The sequence below is a fragment of the Siphateles boraxobius genome, unplaced genomic scaffold, assembly GCF_051911475.1.
Source record: "Siphateles boraxobius isolate OS27281-9 unplaced genomic scaffold, OSU_SipBor_1 35, whole genome shotgun sequence".
In the NCBI taxonomy this organism is placed as follows: Eukaryota; Metazoa; Chordata; class Actinopteri; order Cypriniformes; family Leuciscidae; genus Siphateles; species Siphateles boraxobius.
In genome coordinates, this window is record NW_027508975.1 from 4069529 (window position 1) to 4093934 (window position 24406).

Consider the following 24406-nt stretch of genomic DNA (forward strand, 5'->3'; position numbering starts at 1 on the left):
GACTACCACACTACTGGATGACTTACTGTTGTTGTAGCATATAGTAGACATATACTGTGCATAGGCGATACAGGAAAAACCTGTCAAATAAAATGTAAAAAATTTGCTACGTTTGCTGTCTCTCAAATTTCTTGTCGCAGGAGTTTCTTAATTTAATAGATGCTTTTAATGTTATTCCTAAACCATTTGTATCCAAGGCCAATAAACAATATGCACATCCTGATGTAATGACCATATACAATGGGTGAGCATGTGCAGCTTGTTATAATGTATATAAACTTATTCCAGTATTGTGCCAAAACAAGCATTACGATTGCATTCAGAAAGAAAGTTTAATTCTTATATGGGTTCCAAAATGGGTTGTGAAAAACATTTTGAGGAATTTTCAACCTATGCAAACTATAGAGAAATGAGATTGTGTCCACTGACAGAACAGTACATTAAAGACACTTCTACTTTTGTATGAGAAAACTGCATAAGCCACGAGGCAATGCATTGATTTCTCTTTATTGTTTGCTCCTGACCTCGACAAAGTGTCACAATGACAAAGTGATGACTATGACTATGATCATTTTCTTGTGATCTCCACATCATAAAATGTTTGTTTTCAAATGCCAGCACTAATTCAATTCTATACCTTACACTCTTAAAAATAAAGATTCTTAATTGGCGTCAATGGTTCCATGAAGAACCTTTAACATCTATGGAACCTTTCCATTGGTTCTTTATAGTGGAAAAAGGTTATTTAACTGTACTCCAAAAGGGTCTTTGGGAAACCAAAAATAGTTCTTCATGGCATCACTGTGATTATGCTAGAACAGTAAAGAGCGAACAAATCTAACAAACAAAACAGTTATATAATTTGGGAACAAGAAATAACAGACCAGCCAATACCGGAATAATCGTAAAATCTTTATTGAAAAGTGATGTGAAAGGGTGGCCAGTTGCGCTGGTGTTGAAATCTTTCAACACTAAAGATTTTGTAAGACATTTTGAGAGGAAGTGTTTAATTTTGCATAATAGTTTGGTGGGAACCTTTATTAACTTCTATAGAATGGCAAAATCCCCTATTCCAAAAATATGTAGATGTAAAAAATGTTGGTCTGATTGATTTGTTGAATGGATTGAGAAAGATAATAGCTAGATCTTTTAAAATGTTTATTGTTTGTTATTAATCATTTAATATTTCAGTATCATTATTCATAAATAATTGTTTTCCCTTAATCAGGAGAAAATTATTATGGTCAAGCTGTGTCTTGTTTCTTTGATTAGTTAGTCTCAGTATTTGAGCCCTGTATTTTGTTCAGTTCTCTGTCTGATCTCGCAGACGAGCCACCAGGGAGCTTTATGGGTTACGTGGAATGTATCGGCGAAGTCTGTGGCCACCATAGACTGAGCCTAGGATCATCCCAGAGCCCTAGCCCAACGTAACATCTGAACAGGTGTGTTAGCCAGCTACATCACTAGTACCTGTGGGCGATTTGGCATTTGATGACGTTCCATTTCCACACCTGGAACACGTGACAGGCATAAAATTGCCTGTCAGATCTTCCAGGACAAAATTGTCTGAGTTTGTGTTCCCGCCTTGCCTCCCACTCTCACCTCCTCTGCCTGTTTTGTCTGAACCTAGTGGAAGTTCCCTGCCTCTCCCTCGTCGACCAAGAAGGCTGTTCATGAATTTTATGCCTGTCTTGTGTGTTCCTGTTAAGCCTGTCTGTCCACCTCCTTCTGAACTGCTGAGATTTCCAGCACTGCCTTTCATCTGCCTCGGCTCCACCTGGGACCATCATCCCCTCGGCTCCGTCTGGGACCATCATCCCCTCGGCTTCGCCTGGGACCATCACCCTCCGGCTCCACCTGGGACCATCATCCCCTCGGCTCCACCTGAGACCATCATCCCCTCGGCTCCACCTGAGACCATCATCCCCTCGGCTCCACCTGGGACCATCATCCCCTCGGCTCCAACTGGGACCATCATCCCCTCGGCTCCACCTGAGACCATCATCCCCTCGGCTTCGCCTGGGACCATCACCCTTCGGGCTCCAACTGGGACCATCATCCCCTCGGCTCCACCTGAGACCGTCATCCCCTCGGCTCCACCTGAGACCGTCATCCCCTCGGCTCCACCTGAGACCGTCATCCCCTCGGCTCCACCTGAGACAGTCATCCCCTCGGCTCCACCTGAGACCGTCATCCCCTCGGCTCCACCTGAGACCGTCATCCCCTCGGCTCCACCTGAGACCGTCATCCCCTCGGCTCCACCTGAGACCGTCATCCCCTCGGCTCCACCTGAGACCGTCATCCCCTCGGCTCCACCTGAGACCGTCATCCCCTCGGCTCCACCTGAGACCGTCATCCCCTCGGCTCCACCTGAGACCGTCATCCCCTCGGCTCCACCTGAGACCGTCATCCCCTCGGCTCCACCTGAGACCGTCATCCCCTCGGCTCCACCTGAGACCGTCATCCCCTCGGCTTCACCTGAGACCGTCATCCCCTCGGCTCCACCTGGGACCGTCATCCCCTCGGCTCCACCTGAGACCGTCATCCCCTCGGCTCCACCTGAGACCGTCATCCCCTCGGCTCCACCTGGGACCTTCATCCCCTCGGCTCCACCTGGGACCTTCATCCCCTCGGCTCCACCTGAGACCATCATCCCCTCGGCTCCACCTGAGACCATCATCCCCTCGGCTTCACCTGAGACCATCATCCCCTCGACTCCACCTGGGACCATCATTCCCTCGTCCCTCTTGCTCCACCTTGCTCAGTCGTTACTCTGTCTGTGCTCTGGACTTCTGGTCCTTCACCTGTGCCTCAGTTCCTGCCTGACTCTTCCCGTCTTCATCTCCACTCTTGCCCTGCCTGTAATAAGATTTCACCAAGAAATAGGCAAGAATAAACCTGGTGTCCTCCATGATCTGCTTGCTGCCCACGATGTTGAAGCACTATTATTGATAACTTATTCAAGCTTAAATTTCCCTTTATTTGGATTAATAAATGAAGATTTAAAATAGGGCAAAAACAATCTGATTAAGTTTGCAATTGATACTAACAAAATTGTACTATGCAGTTGGGTCCTGTATAACATCAATTGTAAATCAGGTTATGTGACAGGCTGACAACCTCAAGGCAGTAACCGTGGATACAAACGTTTAAATGTATCATATTTCCTTGTATGGAGGTTAAAAAAAAAGTCACAATTTGCATTAAAAGACTGAAGTGAAAGTGTAGGCAGTTAGTGTGGTTTTGAAATATGTTTTTTTTTCTTCCAAATTTTACATAATCAGCAAACAGGAACCTCAACTTATAATATCTGGTTTGCAAACGTTGTATCAAAGCTGGAAGTTTTTAATTTAGAAATCTTTGTAATGCAATTTCCTCATCTCTCCTGGTATAAAGACAAAATCAAACTTTTTAATCAGACCAGGACATTTTAATCAGACCAGGAATCTTGTGATACAATTCTCATATAACAATTAATATTTGAATCGAGGCATGATATTTTGATTATTTTCAGGTACCTGTGACAGAACTACACTGCAAGAAAGGTTTTTCGATGTTATAAATAAAAAAAGATTATTTGAGTATACGCTTCACAAGTAAATACTATTTCCATCTTTCTACTTCCAAATTTGTTTCCAACATGCGTTACTGTTTTGTTTTTTTGTAATTGTTTGTGAAATTTACTAGCATGCATACATGCATACATGCATACATGCATACATGCATACATGCATACATGCATGCATACATGCATACATGCATGCATACATGCATACATGCATGCATACATGCATACATGCATCCATCCATCCCTGGGAAAAAATGTAAATCACTGCAAAAGGTGCACATAAAACAAAGACCACTTGATAGTTCGCACACGCCGAATGCCAAAGGTGTATAATTTAAAAGGCTTAGCCACTTGACTGTGTGCAAAACTGAGCAGAACGTATAAAATGAAGTAAACTCAGGCCTTAACCTTTAGAGGACCAGGAGCTGGTTGTATAAACATAGCCATTATGTTAAGACAGTGTCTTAAAGGGATACTCCACTTTTTTTGGAAATAGGCTCATTTTACAACTCCCCCAAGGTTAAAGTGTTGAGTTTTACCGTTTTTGAATCCATTCAGCCGATCTCCGGTTCTGGCGGTACCACTTTTAGCATAGCTTAGCATACATCATTGAAGTGGACAAGACCATTGTCTTGACCAAGCTATGCTAAAAGTGGTACCGCCAGAACCAGAGATCGGCTGAATGGATTCAAAAACGGTAAAACTCAACACTTTAACTCTGGGGGAGTTGTAAAATGAGCCTATTTCCAAAAAAAGTGGAGTATCCCTTTAAGTTCTAGTGTGACCCACTAGCAGTTAGTCAGGGGCAGTCAGTTTTACTTTTCGGTATTAAATTAGGCTAATCTACGTTTTTATGAAACTGATTTTAAAAAGCTATGAACAGTCTTAAAGAAAAAAAATTGGTGTCTAACTTGCAAGACTAGTCTTAGCGGTTCATGCAACCGGCCAGGTGCTGGGCTGAAAACTGGATACATCAGAGAAGATCAAAATCAGGTAAATCTGTCTTTGTGAAGCCTGAAGGACGTGTGACTCAAGGCCACATACAAGGTTATCCTGGAAGAAAGCTTGCTTCCTTCTCCTCTGACAAGAGCAGAAAAATAGAAGGATTGGTTTTCCCGCGGGACAACGCTCCACGCCACACAGCCAGGACGATCAAAGACCACCAGATCAAGACCCTGTCATGACCAGTCCAAACTCAAGACAGAAACACCATTAAAAACCTCTGGAATGTGATCAAGAGAAAGTCTTCAAACAAAGCAAAGCTGCTTTATGCACCAGGAGTGACATAATGGCATTAGGGGAATCAGGGGTATTCCACAAAATACGGATAGTTGAACCCTTAAAGTGTTGATTGGCATCATTGAGATTTTTATTTATTTTATTTAATACTTTTTTTCAACAAGGACACATTGAATTGATCAAAAGTGAGTAGAATGATTAGAATGATTTCTGAAGGGTCATGTGGACACTGAAGACTGGAGTAAAATTCAGCTTCGCATCAAAGGAAAAATAATAATTTTCTAATATATTAAAATCAGTTATTAAAATTAATAATATATTTATACTGATTAATTAAAATCATTAATTAAAAATTTAGTTGTTAATCATGTTTGGATGAGAGGAAGTGATCCTATAAGTGCCACTAAGTGACCTCTGTCTTACTCTCATTCCCATTCTTTTATATTACAGCCTGTTCAAACAAGTGTTATCTCACTTGGTTAAATTTTAACTCAACAAATTTCCTGTTTTTACAGTGGGAGGAGCCGTGTGTGTGTGTGTGTGTGTGTGTGTGTGTGTGTGTGTGTGTGTGTGTGTGTGTGTGTGTGTGTGTAACTATAAGAGATCCTGTCAGAACGTCACAGGACAGCACAGACAACAGCAAAACACAATCCACAATCCACAAAGAAGAGACCCTGCAAGGTAAATGTTCTAATTCTCACTGTCAATCAATATATTATTGACTTTAGAGCTTGTCACATTATCAGTAATATCACGTATTAGAGCAGATGGAAAAAGTTCAAAAAAAATGTTTTCAATAATTTAAAAAAATAAAAATAAATGCAGTAACATATAATATTATTTCAGATACTATTTTGATGTGATATTTTCAGATGGTTCCAGTGCTGATGTTCCTCATGGCAGCTCTTGTAGCTGCAGAGCCACTGATGGATCTCTCAGGCCCAGTAGAGTCTGATAGTGAGTCTGTCTCTGTGGTGCACTGTGATGCTTATACTGCGTGTCCTGATGGAACAACGTGTTGTCTGAGTCCTTATGGCATTTGGTTCTGCTGTCCGTTCTTAATGGTAAGTCAATCACAGTAAAATGTGTAACTTGTATATAGTATATAAAGTTTAGGTTTAACCTTTGTTTGTTCTGCCCACTCCTTCAGGGTCAGTGCTGTAGAGATGGAGTTCATTGCTGCCGTCATGGTTATCACTGCGATTCGACATCAACTCAGTGTTTGAGGGGATGGATGAGACTGTCTTCTTCTCCTCAGCCGGCCTCAAAAGCTATCCAGAAAACTCAGGTATGTCAGTACTCTGCCTATATGACTGCAAAGTAAAGCAACCTATGCAACCAGTAAAGCAACCCGTCATATTATGATGACCTACATACTTGAAAATCTTTACAGACCATGTCATATGACTTCATATCACCATTTCCCGCAGTTATAAAATATGGTTGAACATTTTCAAACTGTAAACAATCAACAGTGATCAATAAAAAGGCATAAGACTTTTGACACGAATTAAAGAAATATTTAGGGTTCAAAAAACATATGTTCTCAATTATCATAAATAGTCATTTAAATTTCTCTCTCTGTTAAAATAAACAATAGGGCAGTGAATTCTCTGTGGTTTCGGTCTTCAGTTCATTAAATGTTCTATTGTATTCATTTGAGCTGTAAAATTTTAAATGGTTCTTTTAGAGATTTTTCTAAGAAGGTGAGTTTCTGGTTAAGTGTTTTACTAACATAATTCCTGTGAATGGAAATAACCAGGATCTCGAAAGGCAGAGCCACACTGAGACTGTTCATTGTGAAGGAAACATCTACTGCCCAGCTGAGAAGTTCTGCTGCAAGACAGCATCTGGCCAGTGGGGGTGCTGCAGCGGTAAAACTAACTTCCTCTTGCTGTAATCTTAATCATTCCTAATCATCATGTAGATGTCGATGACTAATAGATTTATGCAATGTAAGATTTTGTGTTTGCTCATATTATAAGTTGTATTTCTATATTTTTTAGGGATGGTGTTGTAAGAACAAACTCCATTGAAGCTCTTGTCAACGACTGGCAAAGTGCAAGAGGCTTTCAAACTCCACTGTTACTAGTGAGGGAATAGATTAATCCTGTCCAAATTAAAATTGACAATACTCAAATTGATTTTTTTTATAATGTGTACTTTTACTCATTTATGAGTATTCTTTGTTCATTAATTAATTTGTGTTTATGCATATATCTTTTAAGGGAAACATGTATGCTTCACTTCAGTGCATTGACTTTATTAGAGTTTTGTTTACTGAGGTTTCCTCAGATACATTAGGAGGGAGGGGACAATTAATTCCCTCCAGTTTAGAGAGACTGTGAGCTTAATTGAGGAAGAATCCACGGGTTTATAATTCTGAGGTCACAGAGAAGCTTTAACAACTCGAAGATTCCACTGTCATTGTGAGGCTCTCGGTTATAAAGTGCCATGCATTTGACTGTGGTAGCTTATTCTTCTTCATGAGAAGTGAGTAAAGTACAGAAATTACTCACCAGGGTTCAATAATGCAGACACTGGCGCTCATGATTGAGTGTTTTCTTTCCAACTTCTCAGACCAGACAAATAAAACATGGGGTATATACACAGGATAACAAGGTGCTGCCAACAACAAGGAACAGGTGTGGATAATCAATAACCATGGTAACAAACAAGGGTAACTATGGAAACCGAGCAGTGAGCCAGGTGGCCAGGGAGGAGTTGGAGACCACCAAGGACCGCCACTGTTTGGTTATCAACATTCTTCAAAATATCTTCATTTGTGTTCAGCAGAAGAAAGAAATGAATGCTGGTTTGGAACAACTTGAGGGTGTATAAATCCACCAGACGGTGCTGTTTTAGTCACTAGAGGCATTTAATATTTTCCCAGAACTGTCAAGGGAAAGCCTCAATGGAAAAATAACACTTCAAAATAAAAGACAGAACATGGAACATACAAAACATGGGAAAAGTGAAATAAGCTTTTACCACACACGGTATTGACTAGATTAAGTAAAGGTAAATCAGGTCAATTAGTTACACCTCTACTTAAATGAACAACACCAGAATGAATGTAACAGAATACAAGAGACAATTCTTCAGGGGTCACTTGAAAATTAAAGCTAAGAAAAAAAAGAAATCATCACAAGTCATAAGATATCCCTGAGAATTTGGCAAATCACAGACCAAACATAATTCCATAAAAAGTACTCCAGTGCTTATCCAGAATATTATTGAAATAAATGTAAAAAAACAAAACAAAAACATTGCAGGAAAATCATCTTTCGTGTGTGTTTGTTTGTCTGATTGATTTATTTTTTATTTATTCAGTTTAAATTGATTAACATTGATGAATATCCTAGTATTCACCATTAGGCTAATTTCCAAGTCCTTTGTACAGATGTTAAAAGAACCATAAAACAATTAGCAAACATACATACAGACAAAACAGAGACCAAAATAAAGACCTTCTGGCAGCAGGCATTGGACATGAAAAAGTAAGCAGCAGACAAATAAATATTACTAATATTTTTAAAGGAATGCAGTAAAATTAATAAAAACATTCACATTACTTGTCAATGCTATTTTAGGGGAGGAGAACTCAAATACAAGGCATGAAAATGCAAAAAAGTGGTCACATGCCCTACAGAGGTCCATTTTGTGTCCTCTTTCAGTACATGTGCACGTCACGGCTCCATATTTTCTCCAATGAAAAGTGCCTTGTTCACAAATTTTCATCCAGATAATCACCTAGAAAACATTGGAGTCACCTTTGTTGATAAATAAATAGGTATTTTCAAAATCTCTACATTATATATTATTAAATGTATCATAGGACATTACTAAAAAACTGCATGTTGACTCGAGAAAACATTGTATAATGTAATCCCATATGGCCATACCAGGCATAAGTTGGAATACAAGTATTAGAAGAGTTAGAATTATCTTCATGCATTAGCATTTTTAGCCAGACAGTTATTCAGCTTTTAAAATTTGTTAAAATGTTGAAGTCCAGGATGCCGTGAGCCTGGAGAGACGGTCAACAGAGAATCAACAGTGCTCATAAACGGCTGTTATTCTCACTAGAAACAATTAGAAGCTTGGAACCGGAAACAGTAATCCTTACATCACGACCTAACATTTTATCTCATAACAGAGTTAAGGTGCAGTCACATTTAGTGTTCAGCCAATTTTCACAAGAGAATTTCATTCATTTCAACAGGAATCCACACAGTAAGGAATTTGATGTGAGGTAAAAAAACAAAAAACATCAGTATGGGTCCAAGTTGGTCACTCGAATTCACTGCATTGACAAACAAAAAGTGACTTCTGTGTGAACTGTGCTTCAGACTGTCAGAAACCAATCAGAGTCCACATCTCACACCACACAACGATCACTCTCTCCTGATTTCTAATCACCTTCACCTGTTCCCAATCAGCAACCAGCTCCATAAAAACACCCAGTTCACATTCAATCTTTGTCAAGTCTCCAACAGGAACAGACGCTTTACCACTGTTCCACGAAGTCTCTGATACAACCTGTCCTCGTCACGTCACGTAACGTATATTCACCTGAATTATACTAACCTCTGTGTCCTTGTTCTGATGTTCCTAGAAGCTTCAACTGTATCCGGGTCTCCTGAGTCCTTGTATTCCTCCTGAGTTCCACTCGCTCATGGCTGTATCTGAAAAATAAAAGACAAATCATCACCGAACTGTGTTTATCATTAGATAAACTGAAGAGGATCTGCTCACCTGGAATCCTTCTCGCGCAGTAATCTTCACCGAATTCACCTCTGAACTTTGAAAATTCTCACTTTTTGAACTTGATGCACTGATATAAAGCTTTATGTTGATTCACTTACCTCAGTCTCCGAGCCTGTATCCTGACACAGACATTACATCGCTACACTGTTGACAATGGACAATAGACCTTTTTGCCAACAAACTTTCACTGAAATTTCACAAATGTAACCACAACATTTCTCCGTTGCAACATAAAATGCAATCAATTAAATAAAATATTAATAAGGGACATTTGAGGTAATCAATGAGTCGGCAAAGTGAAAATCTGCAGCAGCTTCATTTTCTACCAGGCTTATTTTATCCTCTTTTTCTGTTTGTTTGTCCTGGCACTTGATTTTCAGGTTTTCATCCATGTTCGAACTTGTATTTCAGCGTACTGTGCAAAGGTCACGGCAAAAAACGGTTTTCTTAACGTGACAGTTGCGGAAATAAAAAAATTTCCTCATCCTTGTAAGGTCATGGGGATTTTTAATGTTTTGTCTTGAAACATCGCTGATTGTAATGTTGGTTGATGTGATTTTGCAAAGAAAGACATGTTCCTGGATCAACATCTAAACCTAACCATACCCATAATTTACCCCTAAAATCAGAAGAAAATGATAGGTGAATAAAACTGATGTAGAAGCACCTAACCTTGTTTACGCCTAAACTTGACTAACTCTAAAATCTGATTGATTCATTGGAATGCTGTTCCAGGAACAACACGGATGTTGATCCAGTAACTCGTTTTACTTGATGAAAACACTTTCATCTTGTATTGTTGCAGAACTGGACTTCACCAAGTGCAACATGTTCCTAAATCAAGATCTTTGTTGATCCTGAATCAACCAATCATATCTCAGAAACAAGTTTACATTTTCAATTTGTTTCAATTTGTCTGTTGTTGTACAATTATGGCTTTAGTTTTAATAAATAATTTTAAAAATAATGAAAATGCTTATTGATATTATCATGTCAAATTTTAAGCATGAAAAACATCACAAATAATTCTTTGCTCATTAGTACTGTATTGCAGAAGAGGGTTAAATGCGGTTGTGTAAAGATATTGAGTACTGTTTCTCATTTCATGTGGTATATGATATTTCACAATTGAGGTGCTCTTAAAGAAAAACGTTTATTTAGTTTAACCATACTTTTTGTTCAATTGAACTTTAACAAAACAAGCAAACGGTCAAACACAGAACTAAAATTATACATATTAAGAAAAAACAGAGGAGGTAGGCTAATCTTTTAGCCTAACTTAATTTAAATATGTAAAGGAATCACATATAGAAACAGTTTTAATTTCTTTCTTATTATATGAATGAAAATAGCCTTGATATAGGCCCATTTGAATCTTTTTTTAAAAAGGTTTGGTTTTACTGTATTTACATGTATAATATGAAATTTAGCAACAAAAATTAATAATAGCCTATATTATAATTTTCTTTTATTTAAGGGGATATTAGTAAAACCAAATAAAACATTTTCTAAACACAAAGAAAAATGGCATCATAGCCATGTATCTAAATTTCATGGTTAAATTTTAAATACAGTGGGAGGAGCCATGTATGTATGTATATATGTATAAGAGATCCTGTCAGAACATCACAGGACAGTACAGACAACAGCAAAACACAATCCACAAAGAAGAGACCCTGCAAGGTAAATGTTCTAATTCTCACTGTCAATCAATAATTTATTGACTAGACTTTGCCACATTATCAGTAATATCAAATGTTAGAACATTTTTTCAGCAATTTCTAAAAAACATACTAAATACAAACATATACTGTTTTGATGTGATATTTTCAGATGGTTCCAGTGCTGATGTTCCTCATGGCAGCTCTTGTAGCTGCAGAGCCACTGATGGATCTCTCAGGCCCAGTAGAGTCTGATAGTGAGTCTGTCTCTGTGGTGCACTGTGATGCTTATACTGCGTGTCCTGATGGAACAACGTGTTGTCTGAGTCCTTATGGCATTTGGTTCTGCTGTCCGTTCTTAATGGTAAGTCAATCACAGTAAAATGTGTAACTTGTATATAGTATATAAAGTTTAGGTTTAACCTTTGTTTGTTCTGCCCACTCCTTCAGGGTCAGTGCTGTAGAGATGGAGTTCATTGCTGCCGTCATGGTTATCACTGCGATTCGACATCAACTCAGTGTTTGAGGGGATGGATGAGACTGTCTTCTTCTCCTCAGCCGGCCTCCAAAGCTATCCAGAAAACTCAGGTATGTCAGTACTCTGCCTATATGACTGCAAAGTAAAGCAACCTATGCAACCAGTAAAGCAACCCGTCATATTACAATGACCTACATACTTGAAAATCTTACAGACCATGTCATATGAGTTCCAATCACGATTTCCGGCAGCTATAAAACATGGTTGAGTATTTTCAAGTTGCAAACAATAACTTTTGGGGAAAAAAAAGGGTTCAAAAAACAGGTAACACTTTCTATTTAGCCTGTTTTTATAAAGATATTCTTAATGAATTCATAATGCCTTATAAACAACCTTATAATATGATGTATTATCATACAATCAAAACAACAGTAATAATACTTACCTACTTATTAGATTTGGTAAAACCTTGTAATTTCAGTTATTATGAATAAAATATGATTTGTATTGTGTGTGTATTATTCCCTTGTACTTTGATTTTACCTTAAGGGAAATGTCTTATAACCACTTCACTTCATATCTCATGGTTGCTTAAAGGAAGACCCAACTTTTGTTAACTAAAGCAGACAAAAACCACTTATAAATATTACAACCTCATTATAAAGCTTTTTAGATGTTTAAAAGAAGACATTGTTTCTTTTCCACTTTACTTTCAGCAGTAAAAGACCACTCATAAAATGTAGTATATTGTGCAGATATTAAGTATGTAATGTCAAGATATGAGACTTGGAAAACTGTGGGATATATAATCCATCATAACTTCAGTGGATAAAATTATGTTCATTGCGTCCTCAAGCCATAATAAATCCACGAGGGTGTGCGGCCTTGAGGCTGTCGAGGGGTGGCTTAGGCTGAACAGTAAGTCTCCACGGGAGCCTGGAAGGGGCCAGCATCACATACCCCTTTTCAACCAAGGCAGTTTGAGTGCTGGCTCAGAGCCACAGCCTAGTTTAAAATCAGTTTGTAACGAGATCATAGTTCAGGGAAGAAGGAGGCAGGAAACAACAGTTCTTTCGGGCTTGAACAAACCATAACACAAACAACTTATGCCAAAATGTCAGTTTCGTCGAGTGTCCTCATAAGAATAGTATTACATTATTTAAATAAAGTCTTAAATTAACGTAGAGATTTGTGAGAAAATGGGACGCGTGTCAGATCGCATCTCTGTCAGCAGCGGCTGGTCTTAAAATGTGACTAATGTTAATCAAAGAACAAACGTAAGAGAGTAAATTACTCACTCAGACCCGGAGCCAGGAAGATTATTATACCGGTAGCCTAATAATCATGAATGCACTCCGCTATCTTTTAACACATCTCCGGCGAGCGGCTTCTTCACGCAAAAGAAAAACTCTTCATGAAGTGCAGTGAAAATCAGCGATCTATGGCGTTTCCTGATGGATCTTGTTTTTTCGTTAACTTCATTTTATACGTGCAACTCACGTAGCCTATAAGGACACTGACAACGCGCTGACAGACAGGACCGAGCAGGTAATATTTAATACGAAACAAATTCTCAACTTTCAAATTTGGTCAGTCAAAGAAAATGAAACAATAAATAGGCCTATTGTGGCTCTAATGTGTCGTGAGAGATTGCCTCAGTTAAAGCCAAGTTCAAATCCACCGACGTTAATCTCCCAGACAGCAAAATGTATTTGGGCCAGATTTGGGCCAGGTCTTCATTAGCATTTGGCGCAGATCCGCTAAACGGACCTGGGCCGGGCTCATTCTTTCCAACGGCCCAATACCGGAACAGGTTGGAATTACGGATCAGAGACAGATCTGGGCCAGCACTGGCCCAGTACAGTTATTAATGCCATGACATGTGGTGCAGATCTGGCCCAGATCCGTGACTCATATTTTACATCTGGGGCTCATCTGGCCCTGGTCTGTGATTCATATTTAGGCTATCAGACAATTAAGGCACAAACACCCAGACAATTTGTAATTTTCAAAAAACTTTTTTTATTTTAATCACATTTATTGCTCATTAGTTGGGTGTGACCGGGCACGGTGGCCACCCCCACGGTCGCATGCCAGATTAAACCACCTGATGTTATACTGGTTTATCTCGGTGTCTGTGGCTTTGCCAGACATGCGATTCTTCCTCACTGCTCCTGTAAGACGTACAAAAGCTAGCAGCGGTCACCGCTGGTAACGTTAGTGGGTAGGCTAACGTTATACGATTTTGCAGATAACACACAATGGACACGATATTCAGCAATTTTGGAGAATAATAAGCAAATACCACCCATTCAGCCTTAAAGCATATGTTCACATTAGTTGTGGATGTTTAAAATAACCTATACTACCAGCTAACCGCCTGCTACTACCCAGCTTATCTGACACGTCTCAGGTTGTAAGAATGTCAGTGTAAACGTTTGTAAACTTTTATTTTTAATATAATCATGTAACAGACTAATATGACATCAACACCAGTTTACTTTTATAATGTACTTACTAAATTATACGTGTATAATGCACTTACCAATTAGCAGAGACGGTGCAGCCTGCACTCTTCCACTCTTGTCAGCGGGTTTATGTGGGCTGGCGCCCGCGCGTCCGGTCTGCGCAGCTCGGGTCCACAACCGGCAGGCGGACTCAATTCAGTTGTGGCGCGTATGGTCTGCGCAGCTCGCACGGATCCGGTCCAAACCCGCCAGGCGGACTCAATTCAGTCGTGGCGCGTATGGTCTGCCCCGGATCGGCGCCGCACCCGCCGGACGGACTGTCACAGTCGAAGCTACTGACAAGTCTGGCGCAGAGTTGGTGCAGATCTGCATATTGAGTGCGACTGCTGCGCGAATCTACTGATTCGAAAACGGACCTGGCACAGATGTAAATGCTGTCTGGGCTACTAACTCTCCTGACTGCTTTGTCGGACAAAATATGGTGGATTTTGATTTGTCAGATCGCATCAAACTCCATGCAAAGGACGAATTGACGCTAATTTAAAAGTGAAGTGCACACTGCTGCACCACTTTTTTATAAGCGATGTAAAAAAAAAAAGTTTCGTTTTCAAATTAGCGCCAATTCAGCGCACAGTAACAAAACAGTGTTGCTCCGCACGACCACCATTATGCATGCCCGTGCAAACGCGCGCATTTCACGTTTGCCTTTAAATTAGTGATTTAAAAGCCCATTTCACTCACTGGAACGGACTCGAGAATTTCCCTCTTACAAAAGAACTGGAAACAAAACACTCTTGACTATGAAACTGAAACAGAACAACTGGTCAAATGTGACGTTAACAGAACAAAACACAGCGCTTAAATACAAAGGACATACAAAGGAACTAATGAAAATTAACTACACACCTGAACTGAAACTCAAATCAATCTGTAACTATGGTGACAAACAGGCAGGGAAACCGAGAGAACAGAACTAATTGACATACTATAATCAAATGACAAACTAAAACAGTAGGAAAACTAATACAGATATACAAACATGAATAAAAACAAACTCAAAACGTGCCAACATCCATATAATGCATTATAAATACAGGCTTTTTAGAAAGTGCTACCAAAAAACAAAACAAAAAAAAAACACACAAAAAATCTCTCGTTTGTAAAAAAAAAAAAAAAAAAAAAAATGTAAGAAGGTGAGTTTCTGGTTGTGTGTTTACTAACATAATTCCTGTGAATGGAAATAACCAGGATCTCGAATGGCAGACCCAGACTGAGACTGTTCATTGTGAAGGAAACATCTACTGCCCAGCTGAGAAGTTCTGCTGCAAGACAGCATCTGGCCAGTGGGGGTGCTGCAGCGGTAAAACTAACTTCCTCTTGCTGTATTATTAATCATGCCAGAGCCCGTCTAACGGAGAGCCTTGGCACTTCCTATAAGCCCCATTGTACATCATCTTGGTTGCAGTTACATTAGAATTCCACTGCAGGTGATCGCAGGCGAGTGCAGAATGAATGGGAGTCTATGGAGCTAGACGGCTTAATGTATCCCTTTCTCCTGCTTGTCGTTGAATCAACATAGATTTTATTGTTGATTCCGCAAGTTCAAAATAGATTATAGTCCAAAAGTCTTATGTCCAAGAGTACTTATGTCCTTTCGATTTCTTGTTGGCCGGAACACGCTAGCATTCTGCTATTATGTGACGTCATCACATTTTTGAACGGATTTTTAGAACAGATGAGTGAACTTAAAAATGCAATTTTCGGCTGAGTGTATTATCTTTTGAATGCAACTTACAAATTACTTGTCAAAAAATTACATCCTGAGAAAAGTGGATTTCTGGGGGTGAAACCCCATAGACTCCCATTCATTCTGCACTCGCCTGCGAGCGCCCCCGCATGGACAGAGACGTGTTACTGCAGCCAGTCGAGAAACCGGAAGTAACCAGACAGTGCCAATTCTCTTCTATACGCTTATTTCACGCAGCCGTTATTTTGAAATCGAAAGCAAGGCTCCGGTGGGAAGAACCCCGGAAGTAAAGAAAAACAACAATGCCTTGCACTACCAACCTGAAGCTGCCGCCGCGATTTACACTATTGGATGTTAATATCCACTATGTGATATGTATATAGTTCGTTCCTGCTTCTACTTTTACTTTCTGGAAGAAAAAAAATAATTATAAATGAATTTCTCTGTATATAGTCTAAAGTATGTAAGAAATGTGTGTAAATTTTTAGAATAACTAATTTCTACATTAAACACAACAATACGCAATCGCATTCGCGGCTCTCCTATGATTAAAGGCGACACTTCCGGTTTTCTTCCCACCAGAGCCTCGCTTTCGATTTCAAAATAACGGCTGCGTGAAATAAGGGTATAGACATTCTCTGATCATGCCTAATCATCGAGCCAAAATAAATGTTGATGAATTATAGATTTAATATAACATATATAATAAAAACTCATGCAATGTAAAGTTTTGTGTCTGCTCATATTAAAAGTTGTATTTCTATCTTTTTAGGGTTGGTGTTGTAGAGTAGCCTACAAACCCCCGTGAACCTCTTCTCAAAGACAAAGGCAAAGTGCAAGAGGCTTTCATACTTCACTGTTACTCATCTCGAGGGAAAAGATTAATCTTACATCCAAGCTTAATTAATCTTTTTATTAATTCCAAATAAAAATTGATTGAATTGCAATAAAATTGCATTGCACTTTTAATAAAAGATTTTGTTTTTGAGAAAGTGTTTTTATTTTAATCATCCATCCATTACTGGTATTTTGTCTATGAGTCAATAAGTGTTTATGAATTCATCTTTTAAAGACCCCCCTGTGGTGAAAATCACATTTTTAAATTTTGGTTATATGTCTTTCATATGCTTTAAGACAAACCTGTAAATTATGACAGAATTTTAATTTTTGGGTGAACTATCCCTTTAAAAATAGACTATTAATACGACACCTCTTACATTGTCATAACTTTAAGCGAGTTCATTATACGAGCAAGTTCGTTACAAAAAAAAGGTGATATAGCCAATCGACATATTTGAATACAGAATTTACCGTTCAGGATGCTGATGATGAGTGATCCCCACGTGTCACTACATTGCTCCGCCTGCATAACGCGTTTCTATAGCAACATCTAACGAAAGACCTGTAAGGTGAGAACCAAGAACTAGCAGAAAATGTCGGCAATGAACAGAAAAATAATTCAAAACCTCGCTGAAACTTTATGCAAGCAAGTCAAACATTGTAGGTATCTATGTTTTTTTTTCTTCTAATATGCCAGTCAATAATATAATTATAATAAAACGTTTGCTAGCAGCTGTTAGTTCATCACCCGGATATGTCCTGCTTTATAAAGTTAACTTAGTTTCAATAAATACCGTGTTTAGTGACTTGACAGTAGTATTGTGATTGTGCTGTAGTTAATAAAGCAGAGTCGGGGTGTCTGATAAGGCTGTTCCACGGTCTGGTGGGGGAGCAGGCAGAGAGAAGAGCGGCTCACGGGCTCGACCGGGTCCGCTTCAGAAATATCCTGCACAACACATTCGGGATGACCGAAGATGTGATGATGGATAGAGGTACGTGTCTGATTTGGATGAGGACGATCTTCTCTGCTGCATACTGTATATTATATAACTGTATATTATATTATATAGTGGTGTGTGAGAGTATAATATAAAAAATGCATGTAGAGTACCGGTGTTGTGCCGAATTCTGACCCCCGCCAAATTATTACCCCTAGTAGGCCTATGGTAGGTTTAGGATTAGTTGTGGGGGATGGGTTAGGATTAGGCAATCAGATACTGATTTCAACGAGGTGGGTAATAATTTGGCAGGGAGTTGAAATTCGGCACAACACCTGATAAAAGTTTGGAAACATTATTTTTTAATGTCTTTGAAAGAAGTCTCTTATGCTAATCAAGCCTGCATTTATTTGATGAAAAACAATAATATTGTGAAATATTATTACAGTTTAAAATAATTTCTGTGAAGCAAAGCTGAATTTAAATTACGCAGTTTTCAGTGTCACATGATCCTTCAGAATCATTCTAAAATCCTGATTTATAATCTTCATCATGTTGAAAAGAGTTGTGCGGCTTGATATATATTTTTTATAACCTATGATATTTTTTCAGGATTCTTTGATGAATAAAAAGTAAAAAAGAAACAAGAACAGCATTTATTTAAAATATAAATCTTTTGTAAAAGGTTTGGGGTCAGTAATATTTTTTCTTTCTTTTTTTGAGAATTAATACTTTTATTCAGCAAGGATGTCTTAAATGATAGTTGTGTTATAACGATTTATAGAAGAATGAATCCTGAAAAAAAGTATAACAGGTTTCAAAAATATTAATAAGCCCTAAACTGTTTCCAACATTGATAATAACCGAGTATTAAATCAGCATATTAGAATGATTTCTGAAGGATCATGTGACACTGAAGACTGGAGTAATGATGAATAATCAGCTTTGCACCACATAAATAAATAATATTTTAAAGTATACTAAAATAAAAAAACATTTAAAACATTTTTCTGTATTTTTAATCAAATAAATGATGAGCATAAGAGACTTCTTTCAAAAACATTAAATAGTTTCCAAACTTTAGACCGGTACTGTACATAATTATTTGTAGTTTAACAAATATATGGACATTAGTACCTGTCAATAATAACAAACCCTTGTAATATTTTCTTATTCATGAAGTAGGCTACTACTAATATAAAAATGTGTACTACTATATTAACCCCATGTGTGTTCAGTTTTTCGTGTCTTTGACAAGGACAATGACACCTACGTAACTGTCAAAGAGTGGGTGGAAGGTCTGTCTGTCTTTTTACGAGGCACGCTGGATGAAAAAATAAAATGTGAGTTTTTTATATTTTATATATATGTACATAAAGTTCATGTTATAAAATATATACATTCTGTAAATAAAATATTCCATATATAATGCCTAGTCTGCTTTGACGTATACGACCTGAATGGGGACGGATTCATCTCACGGGAGGAGATGTTTCAAATGCTGAAAGACAGCCTCATCAGGCAACCCACCGAAGAGGACCCCGACGAGGGGATTAAGGATGTTGTGGAAATTGCCTTGAAAAAAATGGTACTACTATGTGTCAGACTTGGATAATGTATATGGAATATTTTACCATTGTTAAGTATAAAATATATGTACCTTTATTTTTTCAGGATTATGACCATGATGGAAGAGTTTCGTATTCTGATTTTGAGAAGACAGTCGTAGATGAAAACCTTTTACTAGAAGCTTTTGGCAACTGCCTCCCAGATATGAAGGTAGAAATCACAAGCAACTATTTGTGCATGTAAAATGGATTGTAATTTTAAAAAGGCTCTTAAATGTTTGTTGTTTTTTTTGCAGAGAATACTGTTATTTGAGCAACGTGCATTCCAGGAACCACAGGAACACTAAAAAGAACCACTGAATTTTGTATATAAAGAAAAGGTTTGTCAAAAAAACATTTGTGGCTGTAAAATATTGTTCAATGTAAGACCACAGTTGTCTTATTAAATTCTTCTTCGTGGCTTTGCAGTTGTGGTCTTTACTGGTACAGGTTTGACCTCTGGAACAGATGAGACCTAAAAAAAAAAAGAAAGAATATGTATCAGCAATATACCATCATGAAAAATTGCACACAAACATAATGTACTTAAAGGCGTCCTGTTATGCCTTTTTACATTTCCAACTTTGTTTAGTGTGTAATGTTGCTGTTGGAGCATGAAAAGTTCTGCAAAGTTACGAAGCACAAAGTCCCTCCAAAGTGAGTTATTCTCTGACCAATCAGAGCTCACTGTGTTTTTCAGAAGGAGGGGCTTCATAGAGACAGAAACTAAACAGAGCGTTACTGACAGACTGCGAAGCGAGGAGCTACAACAATGTTGCTGAAAAATGTTTTTTGAACATTTAAGCATGAAACCCTATTCTAGCAGACCCCAAAAACAAAATCAAGAAATGATTTGTAAAAGGGCATAATAGATCCTATTTAAATAATATTTACAGCAGGAATAAAACAGACAAACTAACCTTAGTCATAGTTTGACGGATCAAATTGGCGGTGACATTTAATGAATGATCCTCCATGTCCACCTTGGGCAGCTCTGGTAATTTAGGGCCAATTAGAGTCTCAGTTTCATTCAAAAAGAACACGGTTTCCTCCAATTTTCTTTTTCTACTTTCTAAATATGTAGTCCTTGGCATAAATCTTACAGGTGGTGAAAGGTCTTCCTGCCTTTTACTCAAATCTCTCTCTTTAACACTTGAAGATGAGGAGGATGCACTCTGCTTTGCAGTTTCTGGGACAGGAGGGATGGAATTATGTAGAGAGCCCATCTTATCCTCTGTAGGCAATGTTGTTTTGGTGGTCCACTGAAATTGAAATGGCTGTGTAAAATTGGGAAGTCTATAAGAAACATCCACCATTGGGGGCAAAGGCTGCTCAGGAAAGCCCAAGTAGTCAGACTTTACATTCTCCCTTCTCACGCTTGCAAATTCTTTCTGGATCTCAGGAGCTGCAGCTTCTCGTGTGTCCGTGCTTGATGACTCTGTGCTTACTTCCGATTGCTGATCATATTGTTTTGCTGAAAAAAACATAACATAAGTTAGATAGATTTTCTACAGATGCAACCTATTAAGAGACACGATTAAAAGTACCCGTGTTTTGGCTTGCTCTGTTAACATATCTCCTCCTGTCCTGTAACTTCTGCCTCGTCTCTTCCACAGTTTCGTACTCCGGGGCATAGCAGACATGCAGCTGACCCCCAAAGAAGCTCTTTTCATCAGTACGCCGTTTAGCTATCCTGCAAATTTACACATTGTGACATACTGCATGCATGTTGTTTCGGGATACAAGTGCTTTTTGAGTTATGCATATAAAAAAAACTGAATGAAAAGCCTGATTTGATTGTGTTATTATAGGCAATAAATAAAAATAAATATAATAAAATGTAAATAAAACGATTCATAAAAGAAACAACTACATTAGTAAAAATTTCAGTATTAAATTCTCTTTATAACAATCAGCTTAAAGTGTCATGACCTTGTGTAAAATAGTAAAGTTTAAATTGTTTGTTAACTAAGGAAGCTCGTTCCTGCCACAGAATAAAAAATAAAAAAAGGTCATTGCGATCTCAAAATCTGCGTTTTTTTACCTCAGAATTGTGTGATATAAACTCACAATACTGAGAAAAAAGTCTGAATTGGACTTTATAACTCACAATTGCGAGTTTATATCTCACAAGTCTGTAAAAAGTAGTAGAATTGCAAGATATGAACTCACAACTGGAAGAAAAAAAAGTCAGAATTGGGAAATATAAACTCGCAATTGTAAAAGAAAAGCCAGAATTGCAAGTTCTCTCATAATTCTGACTATTTTTCCTTGCAATTACTTTTTATTTTTTATTTGGAGGCGGAAACAAGCATTGTTCTATAGTTCTATAACCCTGTTCATTTTGTTACAAAAGATTTTATTTAAAATAAATGCTGTTCTTTTGAACATTCTATTCATCAATGAATCAAGAACATTTTTATCAGTTTCCACAATATTAAGAAATGTTTCTATAGCAGCAAATCAGCATATTAGAATGATTTCTGAAGGATCATGTGACACTGAAGACTGGAGTAATGATGCTGAAAATTCAGGTTTGCACCACAGGAATAAATTACATTTTAAAAAATTAATATAGAAAACAGTTATTTTAAATTGTAGTAATATTTCACAATATTACTGTTGTTACTGTATTTTTGATCAAATAAATGCATCCTTGCCTTGGTAATCATGCATATGTATAGATGTATATGTATGTACAGAATTAGTAAAATCACCTATATCGTGGAATGACCCAGGTGAACTAAAAGTGAATGTTCCTCTGTGTCACTCAAGCACAAGCTGACTTTGAACATGTTTTAGTCTGTGCTTACCTTGCACTTGTCAGCTTCTGGAATTGAAATAAATAGACTTCAGTGAACTGCTCTGCTGGGTATTCATCAAGTGCCCTGTACTCCTCGACCACTCCATACAGAGCAAAGAGCTGCACCAGCTCTGCCATCACTCCAATAGCGGGCACTCCTTGAACTAGCAGGAACCGAGACTCCAAGTTGATGGTGTACACCTGAAACCAGCGATTCAGCCATGGAAATAGACTTATTATTTTCCCAGGCTGTGACTCGAAACCTAGTGAGATGACTCTGGGTGTCACTCTGATTGCTGCATTTTACGATAAGCTAAAATACAGTGCTAACTAAAACAATTTATAAAACAAACATACCTTAACAGCTCTTTGGCGTCTTCCCTCTCTGTATTTTGCTCGTGTTTGGGCAACATTTTGCTGCTCGTGGTGTTGATAGACTTTTTGTGTGTCCCACACAGAAGGATTAGCGACTGAATTGTCCATTGGTGTGGTGAAGTCAGACTCAGCGCCCGAAGAAAACAACAAGTCACATGTTTTCAAAATACAAGTCTCAATTTTTAAACAATCCTTTCATTTGCATTAATTCATCAGTACATTTATAATGATTAATTTAATAAATGTGATGCATTCAAAAAATTTAATCGAATTGTAGATTTAAATATAGGCTTGATTTAAAAAAAATAAAATTCAATGAACTTTTTCATTTATTTATCGGTTTTTCTTATTTATTTTTGTCAGTTTTAATACAATAAAAATATATTTGACTTTTGAGCCACCTTCTGCATTATTATACATTTATACTGTTAAAAATGAATTTCTCAAAGACCACAGAACCATTTAAGCGAACTTTTTAAAAAATGGTTAAAACGAACCCATTTTAATCTACTTCATTTCTTATTTTATTTCATTTAAAGTATAAGCGTTAATTTACATTTAGCAAATGAATGAATATCTAACACGAGTTCTAGGCTACTTAAAGGGACAATGTGCCGTTTTTCCAATAGTATCCAGCTGCAGACCCGCAGCACCACCAGTTTCAGAACCCCAGCGCCAGAACCGGAAGTAAGGGGCGGAGCTTACGTTCTAACACCAGCTCCAGGACCGGAAGTGAGGGGCGGAGCTTACGTTCTAAACCGAGTAACGCCACCTAACGTTTTGGAGCGTAATTTGCTTAGACACGAAACGTCATTATTACACGCGAAATGTCATACTTTATACTTGTATTTATACTAAATATGATACATTAAGGTATAGTACAATAAGCATTTAAAACATTGATTTTGTGTAATATAATTCTATATAGTTATCCGTTTTATTGTATTATGAGAGTTACTTCCTGATCGTGAAAATAATGCTTGAAACTTATGGTCATTTTATATAAAATATACTTTATTTCACAAGAACATGTGCAGCATGCATTTTTCTTTATGTAAAATAATGTCAAAAATCTAAAAAGAGAGAGAAAATCCGGCATTGTTTTAAAAGAAACCATAAAAATGTACCGTACTTCAAATAATAGCCGAGTCCCAAATAGACGATTGTCTCTTTACACGCCTGGTGTGGCTGCAGGTCTGGGTAAATATAAGTCCGGTCTCAAATAGAGGTCGGGTCTGTTTTTTAGTTTCAGGTTGTATTAAATCTTCTAAAACCCGTCAGATCGTCCGCTTTTTGGCGGAATAGAATGACTGCTGCGCATGACAGGGCGCTTAACGAGCAGAGAGAGAGAGAGCCCCGGCCGCGCCCGCGCACTCTCACGTCTTCAAACAACACGAGCACTGTCTTGCTCTTTATTTGTCACATACCAGTTATAGTTCATACAACGAGCAGTGACTCACTGTGTAATAAAAACATACCCTAAATATTATTTAAAAGGTGCAACAATTTTTAATATTTGTAAATACTTGCAAAAATAACCATGCTTGTGTCATTGTAAATAATTCCGCCCCTCCCTCACTTCCGGTTCTGGCGCTGGGGTTCTGGCACTGGGGTTCTGAAACTGGTGGTGCTGCGGGTCTGCAGCTGGATATATCTCCGTTTTTTAGGTATTTTATTATCTAAAATCAACATTTTTATTCATAAATATGTCCTCAATGGTGTACAAATAATTATTTCTGCCAATTATCTGACTTATCCTCGTAAACGAAGAATTTATTATCTTTATATACATGTGACGGGTAGGTTGGTAGGTTCCCGGAGGCTTCCATGTCGTTCCGCCATCTTGAAAAACTATAATAGCAGAGAGGGTCAAAAAGTACTAGGCCAGGGGTAGGCAGGTTCGGTCCTAGAG

At 38.0% G+C, this 24406-nt stretch overlaps 4 protein-coding genes and 2 long non-coding RNA genes across 6 annotated transcripts; 3 read left to right on the top strand and 3 right to left on the bottom strand.

Annotated features, from left to right (window-relative positions):
* Positions 1-5406: 5406 nt before the first annotated feature.
* On the top strand, positions 5407-7949 carry LOC143702315 (progranulin-like). Its single transcript, XM_077196005.1, has 5 exons — positions 5407-5488; positions 5680-5871; positions 5958-6095; positions 6570-6681; positions 6814-7949. Exons 2-5 carry the CDS (start codon positions 5680-5682, stop codon positions 6825-6827), a joined length of 456 nt encoding a protein of 151 aa, XP_077052120.1. The 5' UTR covers positions 5407-5488; the 3' UTR covers positions 6828-7949.
* LOC143702316 (uncharacterized) lies at positions 5725-9888 on the bottom strand. Its single transcript, XR_013190421.1, has 5 exons — positions 9566-9888; positions 9398-9495; positions 7327-8560; positions 5931-6078; positions 5725-5809 (listed from the first exon to the last, which is right to left on the bottom strand). It is a non-coding gene; the product is annotated as an uncharacterized LOC143702316 (long non-coding RNA).
* Positions 9889-11169: 1281 nt separating this feature from the next.
* Positions 11170-15577, top strand: LOC143702314 (progranulin-like). The gene is made up of 4 exons (XM_077196004.1): positions 11170-11260; positions 11411-11602; positions 11689-11826; positions 15433-15577. Exons 1-4 carry the CDS (start codon positions 11171-11173, stop codon positions 15574-15576), a joined length of 564 nt encoding a protein of 187 aa, XP_077052119.1. The 5' UTR covers position 11170; the 3' UTR covers position 15577.
* Positions 11266-11750, bottom strand: LOC143702317 (uncharacterized). Its single transcript, XR_013190422.1, has 2 exons — positions 11662-11750; positions 11266-11540 (listed from the first exon to the last, which is right to left on the bottom strand). It is a non-coding gene; the product is annotated as an uncharacterized LOC143702317 (long non-coding RNA).
* A 1618-nt stretch (positions 15578-17195) lies between the features above and the next one.
* clxn (calaxin) lies at positions 17196-19738 on the top strand. Its single transcript, XM_077196003.1, has 6 exons — positions 17196-17431; positions 17608-17763; positions 18948-19052; positions 19146-19297; positions 19384-19488; positions 19574-19738. Exons 1-6 carry the CDS (start codon positions 17365-17367, stop codon positions 19622-19624), a joined length of 636 nt encoding a protein of 211 aa, XP_077052118.1. The 5' UTR covers positions 17196-17364; the 3' UTR covers positions 19625-19738.
* rbm48 (RNA binding motif protein 48) lies at positions 19436-23177 on the bottom strand. Its single transcript, XM_077196002.1, has 5 exons — positions 22477-23177; positions 22130-22320; positions 20864-21009; positions 20237-20790; positions 19436-19791 (listed from the first exon to the last, which is right to left on the bottom strand). Exons 1-5 carry the CDS (start codon positions 22600-22602, stop codon positions 19720-19722), a joined length of 1089 nt encoding a protein of 362 aa, XP_077052117.1. The 5' UTR covers positions 22603-23177; the 3' UTR covers positions 19436-19719.
* Between the last annotated feature and the right edge of the window lie 1229 nt (positions 23178-24406).

Excerpts from the sequence above, each read along its gene's own strand:
- rbm48 (XM_077196002.1), bottom strand. The coding sequence starts at position 22,602 with ATGGACAATTCAGTCGCTAATCCTTCTGTGTGGGACACACAAAAAGTC. Across the intron at positions 22,321-22,476 it reads GACGCCAAAGAGCTGTTAAG|GTGTACACCATCAACTTGGA; the intron begins GTATGTTTGTTT and ends CGCTGGTTTCAG. Across the intron at positions 19,792-20,236 it reads TCCGTCAAACTATGACTAAG|GTCTCATCTGTTCCAGAGGT; the intron begins GTTAGTTTGTCT and ends TTTTTTTTTTAG.
- LOC143702315 (XM_077196005.1), top strand. The coding sequence starts at position 5,680 with ATGGTTCCAGTGCTGATGTTCCTCATGGCAGCTCTTGTAGCTGCAGAG. Across the intron at positions 5,872-5,957 it reads TCTGCTGTCCGTTCTTAATG|GGTCAGTGCTGTAGAGATGG; the intron begins GTAAGTCAATCA and ends CCACTCCTTCAG. Across the intron at positions 6,096-6,569 it reads AAGCTATCCAGAAAACTCAG|GATCTCGAAAGGCAGAGCCA; the intron begins GTATGTCAGTAC and ends GGAAATAACCAG.
- clxn (XM_077196003.1), top strand. The coding sequence starts at position 17,365 with ATGTCGGCAATGAACAGAAAAATAATTCAAAACCTCGCTGAAACTTTA. Across the intron at positions 17,432-17,607 it reads ATGCAAGCAAGTCAAACATT|TTAATAAAGCAGAGTCGGGG; the intron begins GTAGGTATCTAT and ends ATTGTGCTGTAG. Across the intron at positions 19,489-19,573 it reads ACTGCCTCCCAGATATGAAG|AGAATACTGTTATTTGAGCA; the intron begins GTAGAAATCACA and ends TTTTTTTTGCAG.
- LOC143702314 (XM_077196004.1), top strand. The coding sequence starts at position 11,171 with ATGTATATATGTATAAGAGATCCTGTCAGAACATCACAGGACAGTACA. Across the intron at positions 11,603-11,688 it reads TCTGCTGTCCGTTCTTAATG|GGTCAGTGCTGTAGAGATGG; the intron begins GTAAGTCAATCA and ends CCACTCCTTCAG. Across the intron at positions 11,827-15,432 it reads AAGCTATCCAGAAAACTCAG|GATCTCGAATGGCAGACCCA; the intron begins GTATGTCAGTAC and ends GGAAATAACCAG.